The sequence below is a fragment of the Fusarium verticillioides genome, chromosome 7 (genome assembly GCF_000149555.1).
Source record: "Fusarium verticillioides 7600 chromosome 7, whole genome shotgun sequence".
NCBI classification, from domain to species: Eukaryota; Fungi; Ascomycota; class Sordariomycetes; order Hypocreales; family Nectriaceae; genus Fusarium; species Fusarium verticillioides.
The window spans coordinates 1189271-1216241 of NC_031681.1; the positions used below are offsets into that span (position 1 = coordinate 1189271).

The following is a 26971-nucleotide window of genomic DNA, read 5'->3' on the forward strand; positions in this document are numbered from 1 at the left end:
AGGCACTGCTGAGTCTAGTATGCCCCTCTCATGATGCAATTGTCACACTGTGGAGTACGCCCGCCCACTACCGACTTCTAAGGAACTTGATGCCTGCAACAACCATCAAGAAACTTAGACTAAATACCAAATCACAGTAGATTCTCTTCTCAAACTAAGCCTTCCCTCGGGTGGCAAGAAAACACCGAACCTTGATATAGGGTGTTAAAATAAACTCAGTAAAGAGTCCCCTAATCTTAGGCTAAATTTACCTAAAGATTTTTATCACTTAGGGTTAAGGTCCTGAGTTTTCTATCCTCCCGTAGGCCTTCTTAGCGATCTCCCAGTAAGTGTACAATGAAATGATCCTGGCGAGAGCCAAGGAAATAAGCTTATATATACCTCATTAGTCCTCCAGTAAAGCTCCCCTCTATTTCTACTGAAGGGAAAATATCATCACAACAATATCTGCAACAGCTGCCAAAATGTCCCCTTCAGGCCCTTTCCAAGTCACTGTTCATCCCTTCGAGTCTAAGTGTCGAAGCTCGGCCGCCTATGAAATTGGTCTCACTTCAGCTCCCAACGCCATTGTCTTCATCGGTGGGCTTACAGATGGACCTCACACTGTTCCTTATACCCGGCTTCTAGCCCAGCGTCTGGAGGAAGCAAAGGATTTGGGCTTCTCTGTTATCGAGTTCCGCATGAGGAGCTCTTTCTCGGGTTTTGGCACCTCGAGCCTCCCCAACGACGTTGAAGATATTTCTGCTTTGGTCAAGTATCTACGAGGAATCGGCAAGGAAAAGATCGTCCTATTTGGTTCCTCGACTGGCTGCCAGGTGACTAAATTATTCCCTTGTCGCTACAGTTGATAGCTCTTCTAACCAGTTGCAGGACTGCATCGAGTATGCCAACTATGCCAAGCACAACAACGAACCTGTCGATGGCTTCGTTATGCAAGGTCCGGTATCGGATCGTGAGACGCTTGATTTGATCTTCCCGGACCCTCAGCCGAGTCTTGATCTCGCCGCAAAGATGATTTCTGAGGGTAAAGGCGGTGATTGTATGCCTTTTGACATGATTCCGGCTGTTCTGGGAGCTCCCATTTCGGCGTATCGGTTCCAGTCCTTGGCGAGCAAAGGGTGCGTTCAATGGTGTCCAGCTATGAGGATAATATGAACTAACTGATGCACAGCGGCGACGATGACTACTTTTCATCAGACCTGCCCGATGATGTCGTTGAAAGGAACTGGTCTCGGTTCAACAAGCCAGTGCTGGTTCTCCATTCTGCTGAGGACGAGTTCGTCCCAGAGCGCATCGACCAGGCTGCGAGCAACAAAAAGTATAAGGCGTTGAACCCGGCCGTCAGTCGGTTATCGGGGCTGATTCCTGGCGCAAGCCACACCGTTGATCAACCCCCAGCGCAGGAGTGGCTTTCCAAGACGGTTATCGAGTGGTTGAAAACCGAAGTCACTTCTTGTGCTTGATTGAGATTGCTTGTCAAGACGTGTTGACAGTCACGTTAATTAGAGGGAACACACTGAGGACTACGAGTTGTGCAAGCAATTGAAGTGCTTATGATCTATTAAGATGATAAATAGAAAGCATTAGGTAACTATAGCAATGAGTCAGTCACGCGAGCGACCTACCAAAATGATACTCAAACTCTATGCTACAGGGTAAGACGACATTGGCTGGGAAGTGAGTGATATCACCTAAAGTCCGCAGACTATCTCCATTTGCACATCAGTAAGCAACCCCACCGAGCAGCTTGAGCCTGGTCTAGTGCTCAGGATCGCATTGTTAGTGCATGTTTGGGTGTTCGCGTATGCTGGGTTTGCAGCAAAATTTCTGGGGACCAGCTTACCAACCACGACAAGGGACTGGGCCTGTCAATTCGACGAGCTTCTGCCTGCCGGAAGTCGCCCAGAAGTCGAGGACCTTTTTTCTCTTTTCAACCTCTCCTTTCAACTCTCTCTCGCCTGAGGTGACCGGATTCGGGTTTGGACTTGTTTTGTCCGTTCTGAGACTGTCTCTGTCTTGTCTCCCGAACCGTTTCCGATCACTGCTCCGGTTCACGGCACTCGCTCTGACGTACTAACTAACATTGAGCTTCCCGAGCTAAGGTTCCAAAATCTTATCCCGTCACCCATCATCATCACCAAGGACGCGCCATCGCCTCTGTCGCCTACGAAAACATCCAACTCGTCCCTCTAGCATGAAGTGACTGTTGCGCGAAACCTTTTCGATACCTCGAACTCCTTGAGAAGCAACCACTGCAACAATGGCTCTCTACAACGAGCAACAGGTTCTCTTCGAGACAGGCTCGTTCACCGGCTTCCGCCCGCTGCGAGAGCTTGGTGCCAACTATCTCACTACCGGCCCCTTCAAGCAACCTCTGTGTGGGAATTCGGAAGGATGGGGGCCCCTGAGTCCTCATCGTTATGATTTCACACCTTGCTTTATCGACGTCTGGATCTCTGCTGTGTCTGTCTTTGGTCTTCTGTTTGGATCGTTCGCTGTCTGGTGGCTGCTCGCTAAGAAGCAGAAACAAGAGGGACAGACCAAGAATGCGCACTTCTACATCAAGCAGGTAAACTCTTCTGCACCTTTTTCTACTAATAATCTGTTCAATTGAGCTGACTTGTTGTCTCAGTCGCTCCTCGCCGTCATCATCGTCGACGTCATTGCTCAGCTTGTCGTTCAAATCGTCTATATGCCCCATATCTGGTATGGCGATTTCCGAGTCTTGACAACCTTCTTAACCATTCTGTCACTATTCGTCGTTTTCGCTATTCAATGGATCGAGCATTCGCGCATTCGATATCCCAGCGGCGTCGCCCTGTTCTACTGGCTCTTCCTCCTCATATCCTTCGGCGTCAAGCTCCGATCTCTTATCTCGCAGCAAATCTACAACTCCAACCTACCCTACTTCATTATTTACTGCGTCGGAGTTGGACTGTCTTTTGTAGAGTTCCTTGTGGAGTGGCTATGGCCCCGAACTTCTCGCCCAAGTGGATATGAAGCCATCGAGGAGGAGGAGGAATGTCCCGTTGAATATGCCAACGCATTTTCTCAGCTCGCCTTCTCCTGGATGACACCAATGATGCAATATGGCTACAAAGTGTATTTGACCGAAGAGGACCTCTGGGCTCTGGCCAAGGATGATCAGACCAAGAACACTGGCTCTCGCTTTGACCAAGCTTGGCAATATGAGTTGGAACACCATAAGAGTCCTTCGCTGTGGAGAGTTTTGTTCAAGGCATATGGCGGTCCTTATTGTGTTGCAGCTATCTTCAAGGTTGCAAATGATGTCGCCCAATACATTCAGCCCCAGCTCCTTCGGCTTCTCATCTCCTTTGTGAAGTCGTACGAGGAAGACAATACTCCTCAGCCTATAATCAAGGGCGCTGCCATCGCTTTGGCTATGTTCGCGTGTGCGGTCCTGCAAACCACCATGGTTCACCAGTACTTCCAGCTTGCCTTTGTGACGGGAATGCGTATCAAGGGTGGTCTGTCTTCAGCCATCTACCGCAAGTCCCTACGCCTGTCAAGCGAGGGCAGAGCTTCAAAGAGCACCGGTGACATTGTCAACTACATGGCGGTTGATGGCCAACGTCTACAGGATCTTACCCAGTTCGCTCAGCAAATTTGGTCTGCGCCATTCCAGATTATCATCTGCATGGTTTCCCTCTATAATCTGCTAGGCTGGTCTATGATGGCGGGTGTTGCGGTCATGATTATTATGATGCCAATTCAAGGATTTGTCGCTCGCATTATGAAAAACATGCAAAAGGAGCAGATGAAGAACAAGGACGCCAGAAGTCGTTTGATCAATGAGATCATCAACAATATGAAGAGCATCAAGTTGTATGCTTGGGGTTCTGCCTTTATGAACAAACTCAATTTCGTCCGAAACGAAAAGGAACTGAAGAACTTGCGAAAGATTGGTGCCACTCAGGCCTTTGCCAACTTCACCTGGACTACTGCGCCTTTCTTCGTGTCGTGTTCGACCTTCACCGTCTTTGTTCTGACCCAGGATAAGCCCCTTACCAGTGATATCGTCTTCCCTGCATTGGCCCTCTTTAACCTGTTGACCTTCCCTCTTGCCATTCTTCCAATGGTCATCACCTCCATCGTCGAAGCCTCTGTCGCCATTGGACGTCTCACCAGTTTCCTTACTGCTGAAGAGCTTCAACCCGACGCTATCACTATTAAGCCTGCCCCTGAGCAACTTGGTGAGGAGAGCATAATCATCCGTGATGGTACATTCTCTTGGAGCCGCCACGAGAACAAGGCCACTCTGATTGATATTGATTACACCGCTTACAAGGGTGAGCTCTCATGTGTCGTTGGCCGTGTTGGTGCTGGCAAGTCGTCTTTCCTTCAAAGCATTCTCGGTGATATGTGGAAGGTTAAGGGTAACGTCGAAGTACGAGGAACTGTTGCCTACGCATCGCAGCAAACCTGGATCCTCAACGCCACAGTCAAGGAGAACATCATCTTTGGTTATAAATATGATGCTGAGTTTTACGAGAAGACCGTCCAGGCGTGTGCTCTGTTGGACGATTTTGCACAGCTTCCAGATGGAGACGAAACTGTTGTTGGCGAACGTGGTATCTCCCTGAGTGGTGGTCAAAAAGCACGTGTATCACTAGCTCGTGCTGTCTATGCTCGTGCGGATATCTACCTACTCGACGACGTTCTTTCTGCTGTTGACTCCCATGTTGGCCGTCACATTATTGACAATGTACTCGGAACCCGTGGTTTGTTAGCTTCAAAGACTCGCATTCTTGCAACCAACGCCATTGCTGTCCTTCGTCAAGCCAGCTACGTGTCTCTCCTCAAGGATGGCCAAATCATTGAACGAGGAACATACAAGGAATTGGTTGCTCAGAAGGGTCTTGTTGCCGAACTTCTCAAGACGGCCGGACACGAGTCTGGCAATGCCAGCAGTGAAACTAGCTCCAGTGCTTCAAGCAGCAAGGCTGCTACAATCATCGAGACAGACTCCGGCCAGGCCAAGGAAGAGCTTGAGGAGGCACAGGAACAAGTCCCCGAGATGGCTCCCATCAAGACCAGTGCTGGGGCCAAGCCTCGCTCAAGCAGCATGGCAACACTGCGCCGCGCCAGCACTGCAAGCTTCAGAGGGCCGCGAGGCAAGCTGACAGACGAGGAAATCGGTGGCTCATCCAAGACCAAGCAAGCCAAGGAGCACTTGGAGCAAGGCAAGGTCAAATGGTCTGTCTACGGTGAATACGCCAAGATGAACAACCTTTATGCCGTCGCTCTATATCTCCTCATGCTTATTGCTGCACAGACTGCCGGAATCGGTGGTAATTTCTGGCTTGAGAAGTGGTCCAGAGAAAACCAAGAAAAGCAGTCGAACGCTAATGTTGGCAAGTATCTCGGAATCTACTTCGCTTTTGGTATCGGAGCGTCCGCTCTCACTGTCATTCAGACCCTTGTGCTCTGGATCTTCTGTTCCATTGAGGTTGGTGATTTTTCATGATCATGTTGAGTATAAATACTGACGTAGCAACAGGCATCAAGGAAGCTTCATGAGCGCATGGCCAACGCTATCTTCCGCTCTCCCATGTCTTTCTTTGATACAACGCCTGCTGGTCGTATCCTGAACCGTTTCTCGAGGTTAGTATATACTTAGGGAAGTTCAAAGGTCGATACTAATCCATTTGACAGTGATATCTATCGTGTTGATGAGGTTTTGGCCAGAACTTTCAATATGCTATTTGTGAACGCGGCCAAGTCAGGCTTCACATTGGTCGTTATCTCATTCGCCACACCACCATTTGTCGCATTGATCATCCCTCTAGCCCTGACTTACTACTACATCCAGAGATATTACCTCCGAACATCTCGAGAGCTCAAGCGACTCGATAGCGTGAGCCGTAGCCCAATCTATGCACATTTCCAGGAGTCCCTGGGCGGCATTTCAACCATTCGGGCATTCCGACAGCAGCAGCGATTCGAGCTCGAGAACGAATGGCGTGTGGATGCTAATCTCCGTGCTTACTTCCCTTCGATCAGCGCCAATCGCTGGCTGGCCGTTCGCCTCGAGTTCATTGGTGCTGTGGTCATTCTGGCTGCCGCTGGCTTTGCCATCATCGCCGTCACAGGCAACAAGCCCATCCAATCCGGTATTGTCGGCCTTGCCATGTCATATGCTCTGCAGATTACGACTTCGCTCAACTGGATCGTTCGGCAGACTGTTGAAGTTGAGACCAACATTGTGTCAGTAGAGCGTGTCCTCGAATATGCAGCCCTACCAAGTGAGGCACCCGAGATCATCGCCAAGAACAGACCCCCTGTCTCGTGGCCTGCTAAGGGTGAGGTTGATTTTGTCAACTACAGCACCCGTTACCGTGAGGGTCTGGACTTGGTGCTCAAGAACATCAGCCTTGACATCAAGTCGCATGAGAAGATCGGCATCGTGGGCCGCACAGGTGCAGGCAAGTCATCTCTGACTCTCGCCTTATTCCGACTCATCGAACCGGTAACGGGTCATATTGGTATTGATAATATTGACACGTCTTCCATCGGGTTACTCGATCTGCGCCGAAGGCTAGCCATTATTCCTCAAGATGCAGCGCTCTTTGAAGGCACTGTTCGGGATAACCTCGATCCTGGCCATGTCCATGATGACACTGAGCTTTGGAGTGTGTTGGGTAAGTAAACGCCGACATTGCAACCCTACTACACCCATGCACTGCTTAGACAAGCGAATGTTTTGTCAGCACGTTGTGTAACATTCGCTGACGTATTTCCCTATAGAGCACGCACGATTGAAGGACCACGTTTCGAGCATGGATGGTGGGTTGGAGGCCAAGATTAACGAAGGAGGTAAGTTCACGCACGGCAATGCACTTTCTGTCGGCATTTCTTGACCGGTCTACGATTTCCCTCACCGGTCACCCGAGCATCTGGTTCAGCATCCATGGCTTCATCTGACGTGGTGTGGCTAAACATCTGGCCCTTGCCGACGATAATGAGCAGTCTCTTTTCTGCAGCCATTTCAAAGACATCGGATGTGCTTAGTTGCTCGCCTCGCATGAGGACGAAGTCCCGTGGTCTGCCCTTTCAGGAGGAGCAGCACCAACAACCTGGGCCCTGAGATATCAGGCTTATTCACATCACGACCGACTTTCACATGCATACATACATGCATGTCTGTTTGTTTGTTCAACTGCTAACATGTTGCCTTACAGGCTCCAATCTCTCCCAGGGTCAGAGGCAACTCGTCTCGCTCGCTCGCGCAATGCTCACCCCGTCCAATATCCTGGTATTGGACGAGGCAACGGCTGCAGTCGATGTTGAGACCGACGCTATGCTGCAGAGCACCCTCCGATCACCCTTATTCGCTAACCGCACCATTATTACCGTCGCCCATCGTCTCAACACCATCCTGGACAGCGATCGTGTGGTGGTGCTCGACAAGGGTGAGGTGGTCGAGTTTGATAGTCCGGCCGAGCTGTTCAAGAAGCAAGGTGTATTCTACGGGCTGATGAAGCAGGCTGGGCTGGAAGTTGAATAGACAGACACTGGTATTGGACCTGTCATAATTGAAATTGTACATAGAAGAACATCGAAATAAAAGAGGAGGGATTATTGCATGCATCACGAAGCAAAGCAAAGCAAACCATGCAAATGCTGCATGCACTCACTCGTCCATTGCATCGAGTGGCTAAGAGGCACAGATTCTCCGTGATGATGCACACAACAGGATATCTTGCGAGCCACTCGCGAAATACGGATAAAAGCCTACGCTGACGGTGGAGGGACTCGCGAAGCGGCCGTGCACCGTAGCTCTTGGCCTCTTGCTGGCTTATCCCCGGTGACAAGGGACAAGAGCGGATGTAGTGATGTTGAGGTAGCAGGGGGGGACACCCTAGAAGGTGCCCACGGACAAATCTGATGAAGCATCGAAGTGACCAGGGAGACTTGACACGTTACATGCCGGGGTAGCCACAGTCCATACCGCAGTTATGCATGCTGCCCGGAAAATAGCACATGCCAACCGAACAGTGCGTGCGATACGGAGAATTATGTTGGCGAAAACACGGTAATAGCTATGTAAAATTCAGGTAACACCGCCGAGAGAAGTTCTCTCTCGAGATGGCCAAGCGTCAGTGCGTAAACAAGAGCAGCAGGAATCCTGAACTGCAATTGACTGAATAATCTGTCGCCTTCTCAAGGTTTTGCCAGCCAATCTCAATCATGTTGACCTCCAAGCTTCAGATAAGGCTCCGGAGCCGCCTCTCCGGCACCGTCGCCATCAGAGCATAGCTTCGGCGGTCTGTGATGCCTTGGACCTAGCGCTGCTAGTTTCGTTGCGCGCCAAGCCAAGGGCACTTTGTTGTGTTATCCAACTGATGAATCTGCTGTGGACGCGGTAGTGGCAATATATGTCATCGTAAAGCCGCAAATGATATTTTCTGTCGAGCTGGGGCGCAAACCAGTCAATCTTGAATTCGCAGATATGCTTTCTTTTGCCAGTCAAGGCTGAAGTCAGGATGTGGCCAAGTGGTATGGCTTCCGTCGTAATTCAGTCCAGGTACATACGGACCTGATACGTCGTTGACGTTGCTTTGAAAGAGAACTGGCCCAGACTGGACCCAGATCTCCGCTGAGTGTCAACTTGTTATTAGGACTAAAACCACAAGACACCTAGTTCAGGACTCGCAAATGACTAAAGTTCATGTCTGGTAACTATGAGTACATAGTAGTAGCCAGACACGTGCTTGATTGAGTATAGCGAGTGGTAAACCGACGCCCCTGTTAAGCGAAGACAACCCCAAATTTGGCCGGATCAACAGATGCTGGGGGCGATGCTGCAGACTCGTGGTGAGACGCCTGGCTCGCCTGATACATAAATATCTTTTGGGGTTCAAATGTCCATGTTCTCTATCACTCTTCCCGTCTGAAGCAAGACAGGGATCACTACAAACTGCATGGTGCACATGTAGGATGTGAGTGAGGAATGGGGCGCGGAGACCAGCCCGATATTCCCGCACAATCCGTATGGTGCATTTTTGGGCTGCCTTGGAGGGGAGCAGGTCATAGAAACTTGACTGGCTAGACGTGCGAAGGTTCTGGCATTGCTCTGTGTAAATGCGTCGAGAATGGGTCTACTGTGACTTGAAGCGTGTTGAAGACCTTGCAAGGCCTGATCTTTAGCTCACCGACGGCCACTTGACATGAGAATAACTTGCTGGTGCAGAGGTACTTGGGAGGATCAGACGCAGAAGATATACTTATGGCGAGTTGATGAGGCAGATTGAACAGTTAGAGATCAATCTTTGGGATCCATTTTAGGTGCTCGCTAGGTTGGCAAGCTAGCCGAGCTGCATCACGGCATTTGCTGATCCGTGGACTGATGCTCCGTTGTTAAACCACCTATTCATGTACATTACAGTGGTTCTTCGATACTGCCTGTTGTCCTGATGTGGTCAAGATTAGCCTCGCGACGAAGCTTAAGAGGAACACGACCAATCAAAACATCCTCGCAGAGCAGAATTTCCAGAAGGAATGGATACAGGATCGACAGGAAGGCCTATGACGTTGAAGCTTGCGCTGCTGGCGACCATATTTATTGCATCAATGTTTGACTCCAGGCTTGCTCGGTGCTGTATCCCAAACGAAAGCATTAAGCGTGGGGGCGTCAGTCTGGCCTGGCAGTCTGTGCCATCTGGGAGCATCAGGACAGTGCGGGTCGGTCCCACTAACATCAAATCGCTGACTACCTAGAAAATATTGAGCCGTCTCGGGGCGGAAGGAAACTTCAGGACCTTAAGTCTGAATGACAAAATGACTTAGGTAACTTAGCATAAGCGTATGACAACCTTTGCTGAGTTTATTTTGACACCCTATATCGAAATCCGATATTTTCTTGCTCCCCGGCGGGCCCTGTCAGGGATGTACATATTGATAATGGTCAAGGGCGGTTTCTTCTTTGATGGACGAGACGCTTCGTGGATTGCCGATGCGGTGGGGTTCTGCAGTTCTGAGACATGAAGAGGCAAAAAGACGTTGTCGAGTCTTTGGCAGCATGAACAAACAAACAGGTTGGCCTTGCGCCGCACAGGAATGGAAAACTAACTAGTGTAGTTTCCTCGAGAAATCTATAATTGCTTCTGAACACATGGTCGAAACGGGCGAGATAATGTTGCGCCTGCAGCTAATGAGCTGGGTAACGATCCGCATCCATAACTATGTAAGGTAAGGTCCGTATAATTTTGCTGCATCGTATTTGAGGGGACTCCTCTATACCGACAACAGACCTCTTCTTGGTCAAGATTATCAGGGCGAAGGGGAAACGTTATTTTTCACTTACATATATGCACGAGGCTGATGCAGCTTGCCAACCTCCAGAAAGCACCGGCATACTCGACAGGGTTTGCTGGAAACTCCAGCTAGCCGCATTCTTATTTCTTTGTGACCCATGGGGCCTACGCTGCCAGCTCCTAGACTTATTCGCGTTTTGCTCAACAGTGTGGCAGTTGCCAACATCTCTATGGGCTCATGATTCTGTTTTTGAATGATGTTCCCCGTCGCCTGACTAAGTTGTGCTGACATACGCTCTCAGACTCCACACATTCAAGCAAAGCAAAAGCCGTTCATGGGGTTGAAGGTGGTGGTTGATGCACTGTGCGATCCTTGCTCTTGCAGCTGATGCATTGGGATCGCCCAACGAGGTCGCAGACGTGCCTGTGAATGTGCAATGTGTGTGCGTGTGCGTGTGTGTGCTTCCCGCTCCCTGTAAATGGAGCTACCGATGCCCCTGTAAAATGATGACCGATTGCTGGCAAAATCGCATTGTAACTACAGTACCGGTACCAGGTAGGTCTGGAGTGACCATTGCTGAATTTGAGCCCAGGCATAAAGCAATGCTGCGATCTTGTTTGTTGCGGAAGGACTTGATGGGGCTAAAGTACGAGACTGCATGTCATTCGAAGTTGCTGGATGGAAGTTCATCAATCAGCGACCAGCAACGTTGTCCGCTGACTGTATAGAATGGGTAGTTAGAGTGCGCGAGTTCTGTTGGGTAAATTTGTAGGGTGATCTTGAACAGAGAGGTTCAGCACTGAAGCTGTGAGGAGAACACTGCCAAGAACAGTTTGCGTTGGCGAGTTGGATTGGGACAACAATTTTCTTTGCTCTCTCCTCTCTCTTTGGGCTAGCAATACGCCATGGGAGCGGATCTGGTTGATGGGTCGACCTCCACTGACTGCAGGTTGCAAGGCTAATAGAGGAGCCGAGCCGTACCGCTCGCGTCCCGCCTGTCCATCGTCCAAAGTCTAGGTTAACCTTGGTTGATGAGGTCGGGTTCGGCCGAGAATCTGAGCTTGGTCAATTCGGTGCGAATAAGCCAGGTTTGGCTGCGCAAAAGATGAGTATTCCCTGGGAGCGTAGATTCTACAACACGAGCATGACGAACAACGCGATGCGGCGGTGATAGTGGCTGGCTGGGTTGCGGGCGTTGCGACGGATACTGTACCCAATCCGCAGAGGTAGGTCTGTCTCGGTTGCGATGATGTCTCTGAAGTCGTGTGTATGGATAAAGAAATCCGGATCTGGCCCATTAGGTAGGTAAGCGGCAGGCATGAACTTCTCAAATATTTCCTAGGCGAGGTACCTATACGGCTTCTCTGGAATTTTGGTCGACGAGAGTATATGCTAAGGTCAGCACTTGTCTCTCGGCAATAACTACATAATTTTTTTTCTTTTTCGCGCCGTGGTTTGCTCGCCATTCCATGAAGATGGAGCACCTTCCGATGAATGTTTCCAGGTTGTTCTGCAGTTTGCAGGAACTAACTTCCCTGTAGGTTGGCGGATTAGGTCTATGTAGGTCTAGGTCCAGGTCCAGGGCAGGAAGGTTCAGGGCAATCATGAATCTACATCCCTATGGTACCTTCCTGAGGTACCTACCTAGTCCAGGGCAAGCACAACCAGACCCAGGCACCTTTTGGCAGGCACTTGGGCCACCCACCTTTTTCTGGAGCACAGGGCCTATATGATTGGCCAGGGAACCTATAAGCGATGGGCCAAAACTCAAACCAAGGCCGCCAGGATTTTAGTTTAATCGTCCACGTTGGGTGTTGGTCGCTCATCCGCCCGTCATTTTCTACAAAGTGCCCAAGCGTAACTGATCTGAGATCTCGCTTGGGGCTGGTGATGGTCAACTCTCGTCTGCGTCTGCATCTGCATAAGCACATACCTACCTACAAACTACGACTACTGCTGTATGGCACTGTACAGACCTCGGTAGGTATTGCACTGTACCGCTGCCGCTGGCTGCATTGGGTGATAGTGCATGAGCCAGTCCTGCAGGGTTACACGTTTTGAGAAAAGCTTCCCAAGCCCATGACCCTAAAACACGACTCACAGAGCAGACCCATCTTGACCACCGAGACAAATCCAGTAATCAACCTTACGGTTCGTCGGTTGGTGGCTGGCTAGCGGGCACAATTCGTCAAGCCAGCAGTCGATACATGATGATGTAGCTATGCGATCAGAGAAGCAGATGATGCAGACATTGATACCTACAACACTCTCAGGTTCACAGTTTGTCGCCATCGCAGCTAGCATCGGCTGTTGGATATGGAGCAACCCCCATGCACTTATCTACTATACAGTGCAATCGGAAGCATCTGCAAGAGCCGACATACATCCTGCCGGATTCTTATCCGATCCGTTCCTGGCACAATATAGAACAAGCAATGCATCTACACATAGCAACATCGTTCGTTAGGCCACTCCGAACAGTCCCCGGCTTGCATTTTTGGAGAATGGCACATCATATTTAGCATTCCCACTCACCGCATCAAATCAGCGACTTGGCATTTGCATATCTTGAAAAACAATGGTCAATGTTGAGCCAAATCTCTAGGCTTTCGGTTAGCCATGGGCCACTGTCGAGCAGCAGTACTGCACGGTATGGCCGCAAACTTATCTTTATTAGCCTTGGAATCCAAAACCGCCGCTGGATAAAAAGCAAAAACTGAGACTCAAGAGGATGATGCAATACGACCGCGTAACCCGGCAGGCTGCTAGTCAATCTAAGCACTACTGGATGCTTTGGTGTTTTTGGCTGGGTCGAAGACCGGCCTAATCGCTCTCTGTGTCTCACATTAGCACAAAGTACTGCCTCAATCGCCTCAGTCATGCGTCTTGCTCATGGTATTGCTTTTTGCTCTTTCTTGGACTTTTGGCCTTCGAGCAACTATTGATTGGACCTTCAGTCTAGGGCCCACCATTTCAGCCATCATTGGCCCCCTGTCGTTCAAGCCAACTGAGTTCCTTGCGAGCTTGATGCTGGTGCCGCTCACGACTGGATCATCAATCTGACTCTGCAGTTATGAGTCCAGATTATATCAGTGTGCACACTAGCACTAGCTTTTTCAGCTTGTTGTGTCAAACAACACAGCTAGCCATGCAAATCTCATCTTGGAGAAACGTATCTGATTTGATACTGTTTGGCACCTATGCCCTGTCCCTTCTAAAACCACATTCAGATCCATCCGCGTGTGGGGGCGTCGGAGCTAAGCGTGGGCCAACCGCCATCTCTTCTCCTCAACACCCTTGAAATGAGCCCTGTCAGCCAGCTCTGTGGATCATGGGATTGGCATCCATCTGTCCCGTACAGCTCGAGTTGAGACTGCCTTGACCTTGAGTGGCTAGCGTCATGCTCTCTCAACCCCGTACTGTGCGACATTGACGATGAGGGGCCCTTACAATCTTCCCTGCCTTTCTCCCACCCTTGGCTTCTTGACCTGGGTGATAGCTGAATATCTCTTCTTGTCGACCTGCTGATGCCACCACAGCTGGGTGTTCCATTTCTCTCGAAAGACGTGCATTTGCACCCCCTTTTCTCCCCTGACCCCTCCACCCTTTGACCAGGCGGATACCTGGTAGCTACGGCTTGAGATCGGAGACTTACACACTGCTACCTACACGTATCCAGCATTGGTTATTGATCCCTACTACTTACTCATCTGGTGTGTCTGCGTGTATGCACTTCGAAGCAAGCTGGTCCCTGTCGTCTGTTTCCATTCTAATTCATTCAACAGGTGTCTGTAAATCTCTCTTCTCCTTTGCTGATTGAGATACGCCCACCCTGGGATAGCAACGGCACGGAAAGCTGTCTGCCCCGGAACTAAAGTCTTGAGAAGAGAGACAACGTTCATCCATCTGCTGAAGGTAGTGCGGGGACCTATAGACTCATCCCTCGTTCCCCCGGCTTTACGTCTGCTGCAATTCTGTAACCTTGTCATATCACTTCATCCTCTTTTATCAACATCGGAAATCTAGTCTATCGCTCACTTCACCTTCGCGTCACGACGAACACCAATTTCTCGTGCCACTGTTTCCCAAGCCCTCTCTCTACAGACAGTACTGCTATTTTGACCTTGAGCAAGACCCTTGATAAAACCTTTCTTCCAAGTCAAGGCATAGCAACAACCTTGGAGGCTGTGGCTCAGATTACCTTTTCACCGTTACAACACTGGAGGTCAAATCTTCTCCTGGAATACACGTCTCACTTTTTCGACTTGTCGCGAGACGATAGATTAACTCTGTACTTGCAACCTCGCTGTGGCTGGATATACTCGACGGCATATCTAATTGTGTTATACTCTACCCTTGACGAGAACTCCACGCATCGACTTGAAGCTCGGCACGGCGTATCCTGTCTGGAGAAGGATCTTGAACAACCTGTATTGCGAGGACTTGTTCCCTGGAAATCACCACTCTGGTCAGATCATACTGTGCTGGCAACCAAACCCCACCAGTTCTGGAATTGGCGATATTCGTCCTTTCGAAGGCGTCCCCCTGGCACACACACACTACTCCAATTACCACCCCCATACTATTCCCGAACCCATCTGCAACATCCAACCTGAGCCGCATCACACTGCTCCCAAGGATCCCACTCGTCCGAGCCAAACTTATACAAGTCGACAGGCGTATTAACACCATTGCTGGTCTATTCTTATCTTTGAATCACACTTTTCTGAAGAATCCGATTTCTTTTTGTTAAGCAGCATAATACTTTGCTGACTGTCTCAAGTCTGGCCCGAGTCGCACCCACTCAGGACTTGAGTCACTATATATCGACTGACCAACTGCAACATATCACGACATGTCCCAGTGCTACAAGCTGTGCTAGGCCCTTGATCTACATTGGGTCTGTCGCTATACATCATCACTCTCTGAAATTGCACGCCGGTGGCACAAACTTCTAAGGAGCTGTGGCTTGCGCTTAGCCACTTGCCTTGCAGGTGTATTTGGTCATTCGTAGGCTATCGACAATTAACTCGGGCAAGTCGCACATATCAACAGCTACTAGAATCATGGTTAGAGATTGGACCAGGGAGTCGTTCTCCCGCCATGTTCATCATCCTTACCTGCCTGAGAGATTTGTCGGGGATGGAGTTGACGATAATCGATTTCCAGAGGCTCAAGATATGCATAGACGACAGCCTCCAATGGTAATAAGCTTCAAACTTACTTCTTGGAGTCCTCGCTGACATAAGGCTAAAGCAAATCGCCGATGCTCTTCGTCGAGACTGTGGGATAGCGGTCAGACACTATTTCTTGGCTGTAGTCATGGATGACGGGAGCCCTCAAACATTTTCTGGTCCTAGTACGTCGGGACCTCGCAGTGGTTACGAGAAACAGTTTTTTGATATGGAAAAATACATGAGGGCTATGGACCGCTTGGATTCTGGTTGGTCGATTTACGTCCAATTAGGGATCAGAGGGCTAACGTGAAGTTAGGTGCCAGCCCTGTTGTTGATGATTTCGCATTCGATGGATACAAGCAATCTGTGGACTTTCCTAGGAATCGGATGATGGACCGCCGACGAATGTCTCAGTTTGACGACTGGGAAGCGCCTGCACGACAAGGCCGGAAAAGACCAAGAGCTCGCCAACACATCATTGATGAAGATGAAGCGCCCATGACTATATCAACGACAATCAGAAAGGGTATCCAGGTCGGAAACCCCAACGAGCTTTGGACATTCTATGAGCAACGTTTCAAAAACATGCAGCAAACGGCTTGTAAGCTCATAGCAAAAGCATGGGTCAAGGCCGTGGAGCCAAAAAAGCAGTCTACACATCCTTACACGGGAAGTGACGAGAAGGCACCCGACTGGTGGCCCAAACCCTGGGGTCCAACAAAGGAGGACAAGGTGCGGCACAAGGAGCCAGACCATCTCTACAAACGAGGTAATATTCAGCATTTGATTGGGCAATCTCATATTCTCATCTAACAAACTTGAATCCAGAACGAGTTCATCTTCTTAATCACATCCTCAGGATGATCGTGGAGCCCAACAAGACCCAGCATCCCGACATTCAAAAGCTAAATCTCAACGTGAAGAAGCTGGAGGAGATTACGATTGAGGCTCTTTCAGGCTTTTTCGCAGACAAGGATAATCCGGCCAATGCGAAGAAGCGGCCGTTTCTTAACGAGATATTCAAAGTGGCCAAACAACAGGAGCGTTACAAGGACGGGATGATTGGTAAGTCTCCATTTGCGGAAGCCGGGTGGATAGATTTCTAACTCTATCTGCAGATGGGACAACGGAGGTTTTTGTCATGGCAGACGACAAGATGCTTGATTCGTATGCATCCGGTAACGACGACGACGGGCCTGTTCCCAAGGAAGAGGATGACCAAGACGTGCCGCCAAATAAGTTAGCGGCGGTCCCTGGCCTGATGCCTTCGTCAAACAGCCACAGCTCAGGCGCTTCATTGCATGGCACACCTTTCCTCGGCGGAGAGTTACCTGTACGAGGCAACCAGTACAACCACTCGATGATGCAGGACATGGCTCCAGACCAGCATGGCTTTGTTGAGAACAACGCCATGCCGGTAAATAGTCAACCTGCGGTCCATCCTAATAGCGGGAACCTCGGTATGGATATGGGTGTGCCTCCAGCTGCACATGACTCTGGACGTCGTTCATCCATCTTCAGCGCCTCAACAGAGTACGCAGGACAGAATGGCACACCGATCTACACCCAGCAATGGCAGCCAGGTTCTACAGCGCCAAATTCGACGTCAATGTATACCTTTACTCAACAGCCAGCCAATCCGCCAGCGACCGCTTTTGTCAGCCCCGGAGTTTCAATGACCCAGGCTCAGCCATACATGAATGCCTCGTTCGATGGACTAACGAGGGGATATGACCCCAATCAGCCTACTATGTTCCGAACAGGAAGTGTGGCACAACCGTCACAGGTCCATCCGACTTCGGGCTACGATTATATGTCTCAGGATAGTCGAGGGCTACCCGGTGTCAAGGTGGATGATGTACCGCGACATACGATGCATTAGACTACGCCAGACTAGACGTCACCTCTTATGTACAGCCCGTGACACATTCTTGCTTTTCTCATATGGCTATAGATTATGCATGGCTTAGGGCCTGGTATGACAGCACAGGTCGATCAGAACAGATCATGCGATGGTTTGTTACAGCCTCGCTGTTTCACGGTTCACAGTTTTCATCTAACACCGGTACCAGCATGGTTACGAATGCTCATTTTCATACGCCGGGCGGCTAATATTGCCACTTGATTCGATACCCCAAAATATATCTATTAGGACAATCTCGGGACGGCTTATTTGTTTTTTGCGATTGACCACAGCGTCTTGTTTGGGATAAACTACATTGTGTGTGCTTGCATTTTCGGTATCAAGTTTTGTTTCCCGCGGGCATGTTGGTCCCTGATTGGCATTTTTATGGTGTGCATTCTGGCTCAACGTGGACATTGGCATGCCCCGGATTGTTAATTACTGCTGAGCTGTGAGTAGACGATGATGGCTCATGGGTGTTGGGATAACTGCTACGAAATTCTTGTGTTGACGACCAGAAACGCAATCACGATTAACGGCGGCGAACTCGTTTACCAGCAGTGGTTCATTCATCATGTCCACATGCGGACGATATCTCGAGTCCAAGGAAATAGGGTTATGAAACAGGGGAATGCGAAATGAGAGCTTCTCATATCCATAAGCAAACATGGAATAGATATTGGACGAAGGAATCTTACATATTCATACTTCAAGTTCCAGCTTGCAGCTTACTTCATGGATACATAGGGTCTGTTAGGTCGGTTCCTGTTAATTTCAGCTCGGAGTGAAGAATGGTTGAACAAGGCAGTGAGGAGGTTCTGCTCATGAAAAACTGCTGCACATCTTGATGTAAGGAGAGGTGGTGGAGGGCCTAGGGGGACCATTTCCCTATGTATTTCTCAGTTGAATAAGACCTGATCTAGCGTTTTAACGCAGCCAGAATAACATTTGGCCATTCCTTGCTCCCCAGCAACATAATGAATAACAGCCATGGCCAAGCTTTGAGCGAAGGGCAGAATTTGTCACGGTCAAGTGCACCAGGTTATTTTCTAATACAGCACTCGTAAAGATCATGAATAAGAGAATATGCATGAGCAGACATATTATATGAAGAAAAGTTCTATCAACTCGGTTCAACACTCAAGCTACTGTACCGTATCGCACCGTGAAGCAGATCCGTTACCTCAACCTTCTGCTGGACCGGTGAGTGAATCCATCCACCAACGCCAAGCTACTTGAAACCGTCAAAACCAATGACCAAATCGAATCAAATCAAATCGAATCGGAGACAACATAATCACGCCAGGAGTATACTCATATGCACCAAGAAGGAAACTCTTGATACTCTGCTCTCTCCTGGTTGTGGGATTGTCGCTCCAGAATCCCGCAATCAACAAACAAAAACAAAATAACATGCAAAAACACAACCGAGCTGAATGACAAATATTCACCAAGGGAACATTCGCTAGACGGGATGAGCCAGGGGTATACGTTATGAAGAAGGCAAGTCCGAAGTCAGGGATATTGCTAACGGTGCTTCGTGCTTCTAGCTCGATGCATTGGCAGTTGTGCTCTCCTCTTTGTTGGGCTGTGGAGGCTCGAGGCCTGCATTTTGTGCCACTCGCTTCCAAGTCTCGAGCTCGCGGTACAGACGCTCACATTCCTGCTTAAGTTTGTCGTTGGAAGCACTCAACTCGGTTATAGCTTGCTCTGTAAGCAGCTTCTCGAGAGTCCACTTCTCAATGTTTTGTTGCTCGTTCTCTTTAAGCTGGGAAATGAAGCTGACCGCCCGTTGCAGAATGGAACCTTTGTTCTTCTCACAACCAGGGACGATCTTAGCTAGCTCGTTGATACCTTCATTGATGGTTTCCCGACGGCGACGCTCCACTGGTTTTGATTAGTATATTTGAAGACAATTCGGCATATGAGATATCCATACCTTCTTTGTGATTATCCTTTCGCATCTTGTGCCACTCTTCTGATCCGACTGTTGGTTTGGGGTTGGGGGCTGCGGGATTGTATCGCGGTGGCTGGTGCGGAACACCATTAGGTGGTGTATGTTGATGCTGAGGAGGGGCGACTTGAGGGGGCTCCATGATACTGTCAACTGTGGGTGTCACATCGGGGTTGAAAGTTGGATCATGGCCATGCTCGGGATCAGTGGCTGCCTGGGCTGCAAATTGCTCTTCTGTTGAGGGTGGAACATGCAGGGTTGGGTACATGCCCAAGGCAGCCTGTGCGGTGCTGGTAGCACTGGTAGGATCCGGAGCTTCGGGGTGATCGTGGTCTGCTTGGGCGGCCTGCTGCAGAGCGTTGAAGTCGGCGACGTTGACGCCATTGGCGTTGACGGCCTGGCTCTCCATGGCACTGTCGATGAAGGAGGCGGGGTCGGCAGACATGTGGGCAGCTGGGGCAGGGCGTTTATTCCTGGCGAGATCAGGACTGCCGGATTCGCGCTTCCGCTTCTGACCAGGGGAGCCGGTCAGGCTGGAGAGGTCAGGCTGTTCGGCAAGAACTTCAGCCATGGTTCAGTCGCGAGAGAATTATCGAAAGAAAAAAACAAGTGGTTTTTTTTGATAGACGGTACGGGCTTGTTCGATCAACAGCGCTCGCCAAGATTAAAGAGGCTGAGTGCAAAGCTTGATGATGTCGAGGCCACAGATGAGAGACGTTGACAATCAATCAAAGATCTGGATAGGGAAGGGCAGTTAGAATAAACTCGCTGCAGAATTAAGCTATGGGTAGATGAAGTGTGAGAGAGAGGAAGAGCAAGGGGATCCGGCCTCGAGTGACGGAGAAGAGGTTGAGCGAGCATCTGTTGGTTGAGTGACAGCGTCAACTGTAACACGTGCCCATGATGTGCTAGTCTTGTCGTCGAAGAGGGCCTGAATCTTTGTATGAAGCATGGGCAGAAGAGAAAGCATTGTAGGTTGTGGCTCGCTTGAGAAGTGAATGTGAGAGTCGCGATGACTGAGCGTGAGAGAAAGACATGATGCGATGCGCCTGTGCTGATTCAGTCGCTCTTTTTATGAGGGATGAAAACAGCGAGCAAAGGAAGATGCTGGCTGGGACGCGCAGGCAGGCACAAGAGTACATTTATGCGATGCTCATGATGGCAGTCGACGTACAGTTGTGACTGTGAACTATGGTGGGATGATTTGTGTTGATGATTCAAGCAAGCAAACAGTGAAGATGCTGCCACTTGGCAAGATGCATGCATGCATTCATTCATTTCATTTCGTTGCGTTGCATCGTCAATCCTCATTCCATGAGCGCAAATACTTTGCAAAAGCCCATTTCTGAGTGCAGAGGCTCGAGTTGCATTGTTGCGTCGTCGTGCAGATCATTAAATCAAATGTATCGTGAAGTGAATGAGATGCATGAAAGCGACATACCTCCCAGATCATGTGCTTCGAGGCGTGATCGTGCGAGATCACGAGTTTTCTCGTCTCACGTGTTTGCCTTGGTGGGATCTACCTCGTGATATCGCGCGAGTCCCAGTTGATAAGTCGGCAACTTCGCGTCTGTATGTAAATGAATGGAACCAGGACCAATACGCAGCAAACGAATTTAAATTGAAAAAAGGAGGAGGAATAAATCCTGGGTCTCTGATACGCGTTCGGATCCAGATAAAGACGCGAGGATCTTTATGTTACTAAAGGGGAAGAACGAGTCCTCTCCCGGACGAAAATGGGCGCTTCTTTGGCTGGACACGCAGCAGCTGGGAACTGACGCTGGGAGTGAGCGAGTCGGGTCACGCGGCGGAGGAAGAGGGTGAACACGTGCAAGTGGGTGAGGCTGGTAAGATAAATAAGTCGACGCGAGTGAGAGGGGGGGAAGATGATTGCCTGAGGCCGAAATAAGTGGCCGAGATGGGAGAGGGCGGCCAATAGGATGGTCAGGTGGGCCACATAAGCTCTGAGATGGGGGGGAAACAGGCAGACAAGGAACCTGGAAAGGGCGAAGGTGTTATGAATGTGGAAAGTGCTAAGGTAGGGAGTTAGTTGTTATTTAGTTGTATCTATTGCACCTAGGTGAGTAACTGTATGATATGAGATGAGTTCATACCTAAATCCTACCTACCTTACCTACCTATTCTTGGTTGCTTGCCTATAAATAGGATCATACCTCTTGCCTTATACAAGGTAAAATAGGTAGTACCTTGCTTGTTAGGAAGATTAAGCCAAGAACATCTTACATCTCAACACTAGGTACCTACAATCTACAATGATAATAAGCCTGATCTTCTATTGTCTTGACTTGATTGTCCCTCTCATTGTCAGCTTGCAATAGCTCTCCAAATGCGGAGAATCATTACACAGCACAGGCCAATTAGGGAACCCTCAGGGATAACAAACAATCCCACACAATTACACCACACCACTAGAACATGAGGAGCCGGCATGTAATCACCTGATCCCATCCCACGTACATCACTTGACGCCGAGAGGTGAAACAGGTTGCGTCCTAAGATATCTGCGACAGATGATCCAACCTGGACTCGTCTGACACAGGAGCTGGTTCCAACTGAGGGACCCTAGGACCTCAACAGGTTCAGCTCACTGTGCAATATGCTGTGGTACAAAACCCGAACTGTATCAACACATTTACATAGTATTGAGAGTCGGGAGTCACCTCACTCACAACAATACTGGTATTGACTATTTGATCCCAATAATACACTCACTCATTTGCCTTTGAGCAAGGATAGTTCAGGTTGCACAGAAGAGGCGCTCGAGTATTGGAGTCAAGTCTGCGGTGCATATCCAATACGATCCCCAGACCTCTCAACTGTGAGATATCAGGTTCGATACCGTGTTTCTTCACCATGATCTATGTATCTGCTTCATGCAGCCAGCCGATCTTGTGCTGAACAGACCACTGATAGTTCGCGGCATAAAAGGCATCTTGTCATACCAGATGCAGGTTGATGGTGAACACACAAGGTGGAGGTTGATACGCCAGCCTTGTATGGAGCACTTCCTCCGATTATTGTGGTCTTTATGGAGTAACCGGAAAAATTTGAATGGGAACCTACCCATACTCGGGCAGGAACGCAAATATCTGCGTAGAGATATGGCTAAATTCTCTTTTAATTCTATCCTTGATGCTCTCTCTCCCTCTTCGCTTACAGCGGGAATCACTCCCAAGACGGGGCCCCACATGCCCATGTTCCGAAGGCGGGACGGGGAGTGGGGGACTGCATGATGCACCATGGATTGCACCTGAGGAAGTACGTACCTACCTAGCTTCCCTTGGAGCACCCACCTCACGGCACAACCCACTTCACTTTGACTTCACCTCACGATAACGACTTATCAATCACAATCATCGGAGCTTAATAAGCCTTCCGCCTTCTACGGGCCCTACATGCGATTGTCTACTATCTGAGCAATCGCTCTGTCCATTGCACAAGCAAGCTTTCATAATGGGCGATCACGAAAGTTCCCAGATCAAACATAACGAGCATCTGTTGCTTGTAAGTCCGACTCAACCAAGCTTCCCATCACCGCCTCTCCATCATAACTGATAGTCGACATCAGGACCAACCTTTGCTTCGCCTCCCCTCCGAACTCCTCCGAAAGAACTTCCGCACGGCCCATTTCACGATCGAGAAAGACACAACCGCCATAAAGACATTACTCAAAGATTCAGCCACCGCTGCCGTCTCCGGCCGCGCATCACAGCAAGATGTCCTTCGTAACCTCGACGCAATGGTGTCCCGCATGCGAGGCTTGAAGCGCAAACTCCAAGCGAGCGCCGCCGAGGAGGCTCGTCTGCATGCACAAACAGCTGCCCGCATCTCACATCTCGACGAACTATACAAGATGGATACAGTGGAGGACGTCAAATACGAGCAATGGAGTAGGAAGAGGCTCGATCGCCTTTTAGCGGACTACCTGCTTCGTCATGGCTACAACGATACTGCAAAGGAGTTGGCCGAGCAGCGCGGTATCTCCGATCTCGTTGATATCGACACCTTCGTTGCTGCAAGCCGTATCAGGGATTCTCTTCTGAACCAGAGCGTGGCTGAGGCTCTGGCTTGGTGCAACGATAACAAGAAGGAGTTGAGGAAGATGGAGGTACGTCGTCTAGTCCAAAAAGTCTTCTCGATATCCAAATTCTAATTATTCGCAGAGTAAGCTCGAGTTCATGCTTCGCTTTCAACAATATATTGAGCTGGTACGCTCGCAATCCTCGGCCAAGCTCACTGAAGCCATTGCTCACGCAAAGAAACATCTCATTCCTTACCGGGCCACATTTCCCCGTGAAGTACAGCAGGTCTGTGGTCTGCTTGCATTTCCTCCTGGTGGTGCATCCGCTGCCGCACCCTATGGAGATTTGTATAAGCCCTCCCGCTGGGCTGACCTTGCCGACCTCTTCGCAACAACCCACAATCAACTCCTTGCTCTTCCTGCGGTCCCGCTCCTTCACGTCGCACTTTCTTCTGGCCTATCGGCCCTAAAAACACCTGCATGCCACACGGACCCAATGCACTCATCAGATAGCCCATCTGCCCAAAGCACATCCGATATCGTAGCAGCAGCCTCGAGTCTCGGCCACGGCGTTTGTCCCATTTGTTCCACTGAACTCAACGAGCTTGCCCGGAATGTACCGTACGCTCACCACACTCAGAGTCATGTAGAGCACGATCTCATGCTATTGCCTAATGGTAGCGTCTATGGGAGGGATCGCCTTGAAATACAGGCGAGGAAGAATAATCTGCCTTCCGATCAGGTTAAGGACCTCCGGACAGGCGATATCTTCCCAGTTGAGTCACTGAAGAAGGTTTATATCACATAAACAGTTCATCGCTGGGGACCCACCATGCGTAAAAGAAATTCCCGGCTCGAGATTGGCGTTTACTACATGAACAGGTGTTCCGGTTCTCTTCATATTGTACAATACAAAGTCACTGCGAGCCAGGGGCTTAGACATAGCGCTGCCATTCATTTTTGACGGGCATCATGCCATAGCACAACTTAGATTGGACAAATTAAACAACTTTGTGAAGCTCAAATTCGAAGGTGCCAACTCCTAGTTAACCATACAATACAGTATACAACAGCGGCGCCGACACCAACTGGCACGTATGATCCCCTCCCAACCGTCCATCCCGGTCCTTTTTTCCCCATTGAATTCCTGAAACTTCCGAAAGTCATTATATCAAAATCGTAAACCGAGGCAGAATGCATTGAAGCGGGAAGCAAAGAGGCATGCTATCTCACTGGACAAACCCATTTCATGTGGAGAAGCCGATAACTATGCTTTTGGCATAATGAACGTTCGTGACGAAAGAGGAATAGGTTGATGGTAAAGAGTAAAATGCAAGGCATAGAAAACATTAATACTATCGGCAAGTCCATAGCCCTCACCAGTGGGCTAACAGCCCTTGGGAGTGAGCCTCTTATCGGTTTCCGCCGAAAGCGAAGTTGCCAAACACACCACCTCCTCCACCGGGAGTCATAGGCCCAGTGTTGATGATGCCGTTCTGCCCTTGTGGTCCTGGGGTGGTGGCTAACGCAGCATTGGTCGTGTTAGGAGTGCTAGGTCCGTTGCCATTTGTTTGCCCATCGTTTCCGCTTTGCTGGTTCATCATTGACATGACAAGGCTGGCATTTGAGTCAGGGAAACCCAGGCCCCAGACCTTGCCAACATGCTCATCGGGGATATCACCGGCAAATATCTTATCGCGCATAGAGAAGAAGACCTTTCCGGTGAGTAACGAATCAGAGCCTGCTTGGTGGGCAGAGCCAACACGCTTAATCTTGAGGGTTTCGGCAATGTTCTCAAGTCCTGATTTATGTTCAAACTTTTGCAGGATCTCAGTACTACTGGGATCGCTCGGTGTAAGAAGGCCGGAGTTGTGTAACCTGATGGCGTGCTTCATGAGGTGCTTCACATCGTACGTCGTGGGGAAATAGAGCTTCATCTTGTGGTCAAAGTCGACTTCGTCGTTGGGCAATGGTAAGCAGATAAGCAGCTTTGTCAGGTAGCCGAAATCGTAACCGCCATGGAATGATATCCACTTGACGTTGTCGAAGCAGACAAGACCTGAAGGGATCAGAAGGGAGGCAAACTCGTGGGGATCAATACCATCACGTTCGAGAGCATTGAAGTCGATCCCGGCTTGCTGAAGTGACTCGATCGATTTCTCGTTGTACATGTCGTCCTTCAATGAGAACTTAAAGTTGAACTGCCACGAACAGGGGAAAGGAGCATTATTCGCTGCTCTTTGAGCGGCTGTGCCAAGCTTCAGTTCGCTTGTGGGCCGTGGAGGGGGGGTCTCGCCGTCTTCGTTAAAGAAGGTGAGCCCTATTTGAATGACCCTCAGCATATCGACGTTGGTTCGTAGGCATTGATAGTGATAATCGCTCTTCCCTCTGAATCCTCCCATGGGCCTTGAAACGACACCTGGAAATTCGGTATCCTTTTCACACCCATAAATTAGCACATCTTCAAAAACGATGCTCGTTTCTCGAGCCTTACCATCGCAATGTAAGGATACTTGTCCACCAAGTCTCGCAATACTGCCATTTCTTCGTGCAAATTGTGATTCCATACTTCCCGTATCCTGCCCTTGTTGGGATGTGTCCTGATTCCTGGGTGTTCCATCAACATGTTCTGGTGAACCTGCCCGTGTTGTGGTTGTTGTAGACCGGCTGCAAGGCCATGGAAACCCATTCTTGCACTTTGACTACCAAACCCCGTATCCGCGAACCCCTGGCCATTGAGGCCGGCTGTCGTAAAAGCATTGCTATTGGCAGCAGAGAAGGGTCCCAGTTGTGTGTTGGCATTCAGGTACTGGTTCCCGCCTAAATGTCCACCCTGTTGTTGGGCATGGGAGGGGAAGCCACCCTGGTGGTATGGTGCTGCCACAGCAGGCCCCCCGCCAAAACCCCTAAGCTGCGGTGGCGGCATGTGGTTCTTTCCAGGGAAGTGTTTGTTCCTGTTGAAGGGCTGTCTGGTACCAGTGCCTCGGAAGCGTTGGAGGGGTTGCCAATGTCTGGCTCCTGGATGCAAATGCGATGAGTGCGGGTGGTGCTCGGCGGTAGTCCTCCGTGCTTGGTTTGATTGTGTGCCAGAACCTAAAGGTTCTGAATTCGAGATAGAACTCTCAGTCGCTGGATCGCCCAAGGATGGCTTCTAACGCCCGAATGGTTTCTAACGCGACGATTTGAAGTGATACGTGTTACCTCGACTACCACGACCGTTGGTCATTGAGACAACGTGAGAGTATTGCCAAGATTACAAAGTATTTCCCTGATCTTCTCGAGTGGCTGCGATAGCGATAGATGTCGTCCAATGCTGTCGGTGGTATATGTGATTTCGGTTCGAATGGTGGAGAGGAGTGATGATAGAGATAAAGATATGCGCCGACTGGGTTCCTCGTCGAAGGTGATAAAAAGCTTCGCTAGTTACTCGGGGTCGGCCTCTTCCTTTCTGAGATTCTATAAAAAGCGTCGAATGTCCCTTAGAAGGTGTAAAGTCTGAATAAGTCAATCGATGGCATAGAATACGTCCTCTAAACTCTGGAGGGCAGAGGTGAGGAGGGCGGGTGAATCAATTGGTCCGTGCGTCATATCGGAGGAACCAGTCAACTTTGATCCGA

The 26971-nt window shown here is 49.7% G+C and overlaps 7 protein-coding genes across 25 annotated transcripts; 4 read left to right on the forward strand and 3 right to left on the reverse strand.

The window, feature by feature from the left end:
* Positions 1–175: 175 nt before the first annotated feature.
* Positions 176–1691, forward strand: FVEG_06923 (hypothetical protein). 3 transcript variants are annotated; one of them, XM_018895371.1, is made up of 5 exons: positions 176–218; positions 273–325; positions 390–815; positions 871–1118; positions 1172–1691. In XM_018895371.1, the coding sequence occupies exons 3-5, from the start codon at positions 465–467 to the stop codon at positions 1461–1463; spliced, it is 891 nt and encodes a 296-aa protein (XP_018752610.1). In that variant the 5' UTR covers positions 176–218; positions 273–325; positions 390–464; the 3' UTR covers positions 1464–1691. The 3 variants fall into 3 exon arrangements, with proteins under 3 accessions (XP_018752610.1, XP_018752611.1, XP_018752612.1); XM_018895372.1 differs by lacking the exon at positions 176–218 and having other exon boundaries at positions 234–325; XM_018895373.1 differs by lacking the exons at positions 176–218; positions 273–325 and having other exon boundaries at positions 361–815.
* A 178-nt stretch (positions 1692–1869) lies between these two features.
* FVEG_06924 (hypothetical protein) lies at positions 1870–7923 on the forward strand. 2 transcript variants are annotated; one of them, XM_018895374.1, is made up of 6 exons: positions 1870–2569; positions 2633–5470; positions 5522–5625; positions 5677–6662; positions 6769–6837; positions 7203–7923. In XM_018895374.1, exons 1-6 carry the CDS (start codon positions 2261–2263, stop codon positions 7526–7528), a joined length of 4632 nt encoding a protein of 1543 aa, XP_018752613.1. In that variant the 5' UTR covers positions 1870–2260; the 3' UTR covers positions 7529–7923. The 2 variants fall into 2 exon arrangements, with proteins under 2 accessions (XP_018752613.1, XP_018752614.1); XM_018895375.1 differs by having other exon boundaries at positions 6769–7923.
* Positions 7924–13415: 5492 nt separating this feature from the next.
* On the forward strand, positions 13416–18472 carry FVEG_06926 (hypothetical protein). Of its 12 annotated transcripts, XM_018895386.1 has the most exons (8): positions 13880–14003; positions 14064–15288; positions 15341–15482; positions 15535–15721; positions 15772–16224; positions 16284–16520; positions 16574–17470; positions 17528–18401. In XM_018895386.1, the coding sequence occupies exons 3-7, from the start codon at positions 15345–15347 to the stop codon at positions 17335–17337; spliced, it is 1779 nt and encodes a 592-aa protein (XP_018752622.1). In that variant the 5' UTR covers positions 13880–14003; positions 14064–15288; positions 15341–15344; the 3' UTR covers positions 17338–17470; positions 17528–18401. The 12 variants fall into 12 exon arrangements, with proteins under 12 accessions (XP_018752618.1, XP_018752616.1, XP_018752617.1 ...); XM_018895382.1 differs by having other exon boundaries at positions 13416–14003; positions 14064–15482; positions 17528–18458; XM_018895384.1 differs by having other exon boundaries at positions 13789–13991; positions 14064–15482.
* FVEG_06925 (hypothetical protein) lies at positions 13505–13988 on the reverse strand (the record flags this gene model as incomplete). The annotated part of the gene is made up of 2 exons (XM_018895376.1): positions 13505–13908; positions 13985–13988. 2 exons carry the CDS (start codon positions 13986–13988, stop codon positions 13505–13507), a joined length of 408 nt encoding a protein of 135 aa, XP_018752627.1.
* FVEG_06927 (hypothetical protein) lies at positions 18378–21554 on the reverse strand. 4 transcript variants are annotated; one of them, XM_018895391.1, is made up of 4 exons: positions 21442–21554; positions 20754–21345; positions 19298–20048; positions 18378–19245 (listed from the first exon to the last, which is right to left on the reverse strand). In XM_018895391.1, exons 3-4 carry the CDS (start codon positions 19881–19883, stop codon positions 18905–18907), a joined length of 927 nt encoding a protein of 308 aa, XP_018752630.1. In that variant the 5' UTR covers positions 19884–20048; positions 20754–21345; positions 21442–21554; the 3' UTR covers positions 18378–18904. The 4 variants fall into 4 exon arrangements, with proteins under 4 accessions (XP_018752630.1, XP_018752629.1, XP_018752628.1 ...); XM_018895390.1 differs by having other exon boundaries at positions 20487–21345; XM_018895392.1 differs by having other exon boundaries at positions 18382–19245; positions 19298–19859.
* A 288-nt stretch (positions 21555–21842) lies between these two features.
* Positions 21843–24447, forward strand: FVEG_06928 (hypothetical protein). Of its 2 annotated transcripts, XM_018895393.1 has the most exons (3): positions 21843–22837; positions 22902–23441; positions 23497–24447. In XM_018895393.1, the coding sequence occupies exons 1-3, from the start codon at positions 22787–22789 to the stop codon at positions 24160–24162; spliced, it is 1257 nt and encodes a 418-aa protein (XP_018752632.1). In that variant the 5' UTR covers positions 21843–22786; the 3' UTR covers positions 24163–24447. The 2 variants fall into 2 exon arrangements, with proteins under 2 accessions (XP_018752632.1, XP_018752633.1); XM_018895394.1 differs by having other exon boundaries at positions 21843–23441.
* Positions 24275–26895, reverse strand: FVEG_06929 (hypothetical protein). Its single transcript, XM_018895395.1, has 2 exons — positions 25849–26895; positions 24275–25789 (listed from the first exon to the last, which is right to left on the reverse strand). Exons 1-2 carry the CDS (start codon positions 26278–26280, stop codon positions 24767–24769), a joined length of 1455 nt encoding a protein of 484 aa, XP_018752634.1. The 5' UTR covers positions 26281–26895; the 3' UTR covers positions 24275–24766.
* Positions 26896–26971: the final 76 nt, after the last annotated feature.

Bases quoted from the DNA above. Each gene is read 5' to 3' on its own strand.
- FVEG_06926 (XM_018895377.1), top strand. From the start codon at position 15,345: ATGGTTAGAGATTGGACCAGGGAGTCGTTCTCCCGCCATGTTCATCAT. The intron at 16,225-16,283 runs GTAATATTCAGC...ACTTGAATCCAG, and splicing joins AGACCATCTCTACAAACGAG to AACGAGTTCATCTTCTTAAT. The intron at 16,521-16,573 runs GTAAGTCTCCAT...CTCTATCTGCAG, and splicing joins TTACAAGGACGGGATGATTG to ATGGGACAACGGAGGTTTTT.
- FVEG_06924 (XM_018895374.1), top strand. From the start codon at position 2,261: ATGGCTCTCTACAACGAGCAACAGGTTCTCTTCGAGACAGGCTCGTTC. The intron at 2,570-2,632 runs GTAAACTCTTCT...TTGTTGTCTCAG, and splicing joins CGCACTTCTACATCAAGCAG to TCGCTCCTCGCCGTCATCAT. The intron at 5,626-5,676 runs GTTAGTATATAC...TCCATTTGACAG, and splicing joins ATCCTGAACCGTTTCTCGAG to TGATATCTATCGTGTTGATG.
- FVEG_06928 (XM_018895393.1), top strand. From the start codon at position 22,787: ATGGGCGATCACGAAAGTTCCCAGATCAAACATAACGAGCATCTGTTG. The intron at 22,838-22,901 runs GTAAGTCCGACT...AGTCGACATCAG, and splicing joins ATAACGAGCATCTGTTGCTT to GACCAACCTTTGCTTCGCCT. The intron at 23,442-23,496 runs GTACGTCGTCTA...AATTATTCGCAG, and splicing joins AGGAGTTGAGGAAGATGGAG to AGTAAGCTCGAGTTCATGCT.
- FVEG_06927 (XM_018895391.1), bottom strand. From the start codon at position 19,883: ATGGCTGAAGTTCTTGCCGAACAGCCTGACCTCTCCAGCCTGACCGGC. The intron at 19,246-19,297 runs GTATGGATATCT...AATCAAAACCAG, and splicing joins AAAGGATAATCACAAAGAAG to TGGAGCGTCGCCGTCGGGAA.
- FVEG_06923 (XM_018895371.1), top strand. From the start codon at position 465: ATGTCCCCTTCAGGCCCTTTCCAAGTCACTGTTCATCCCTTCGAGTCT. The intron at 816-870 runs GTGACTAAATTA...AACCAGTTGCAG, and splicing joins GTTCCTCGACTGGCTGCCAG to GACTGCATCGAGTATGCCAA. The intron at 1,119-1,171 runs GTGCGTTCAATG...ACTGATGCACAG, and splicing joins CAGTCCTTGGCGAGCAAAGG to CGGCGACGATGACTACTTTT.
- FVEG_06929 (XM_018895395.1), bottom strand. From the start codon at position 26,280: ATGCCGCCACCGCAGCTTAGGGGTTTTGGCGGGGGGCCTGCTGTGGCA. The intron at 25,790-25,848 runs GTAAGGCTCGAG...GGGTGTGAAAAG, and splicing joins AGTATCCTTACATTGCGATG to GATACCGAATTTCCAGGTGT.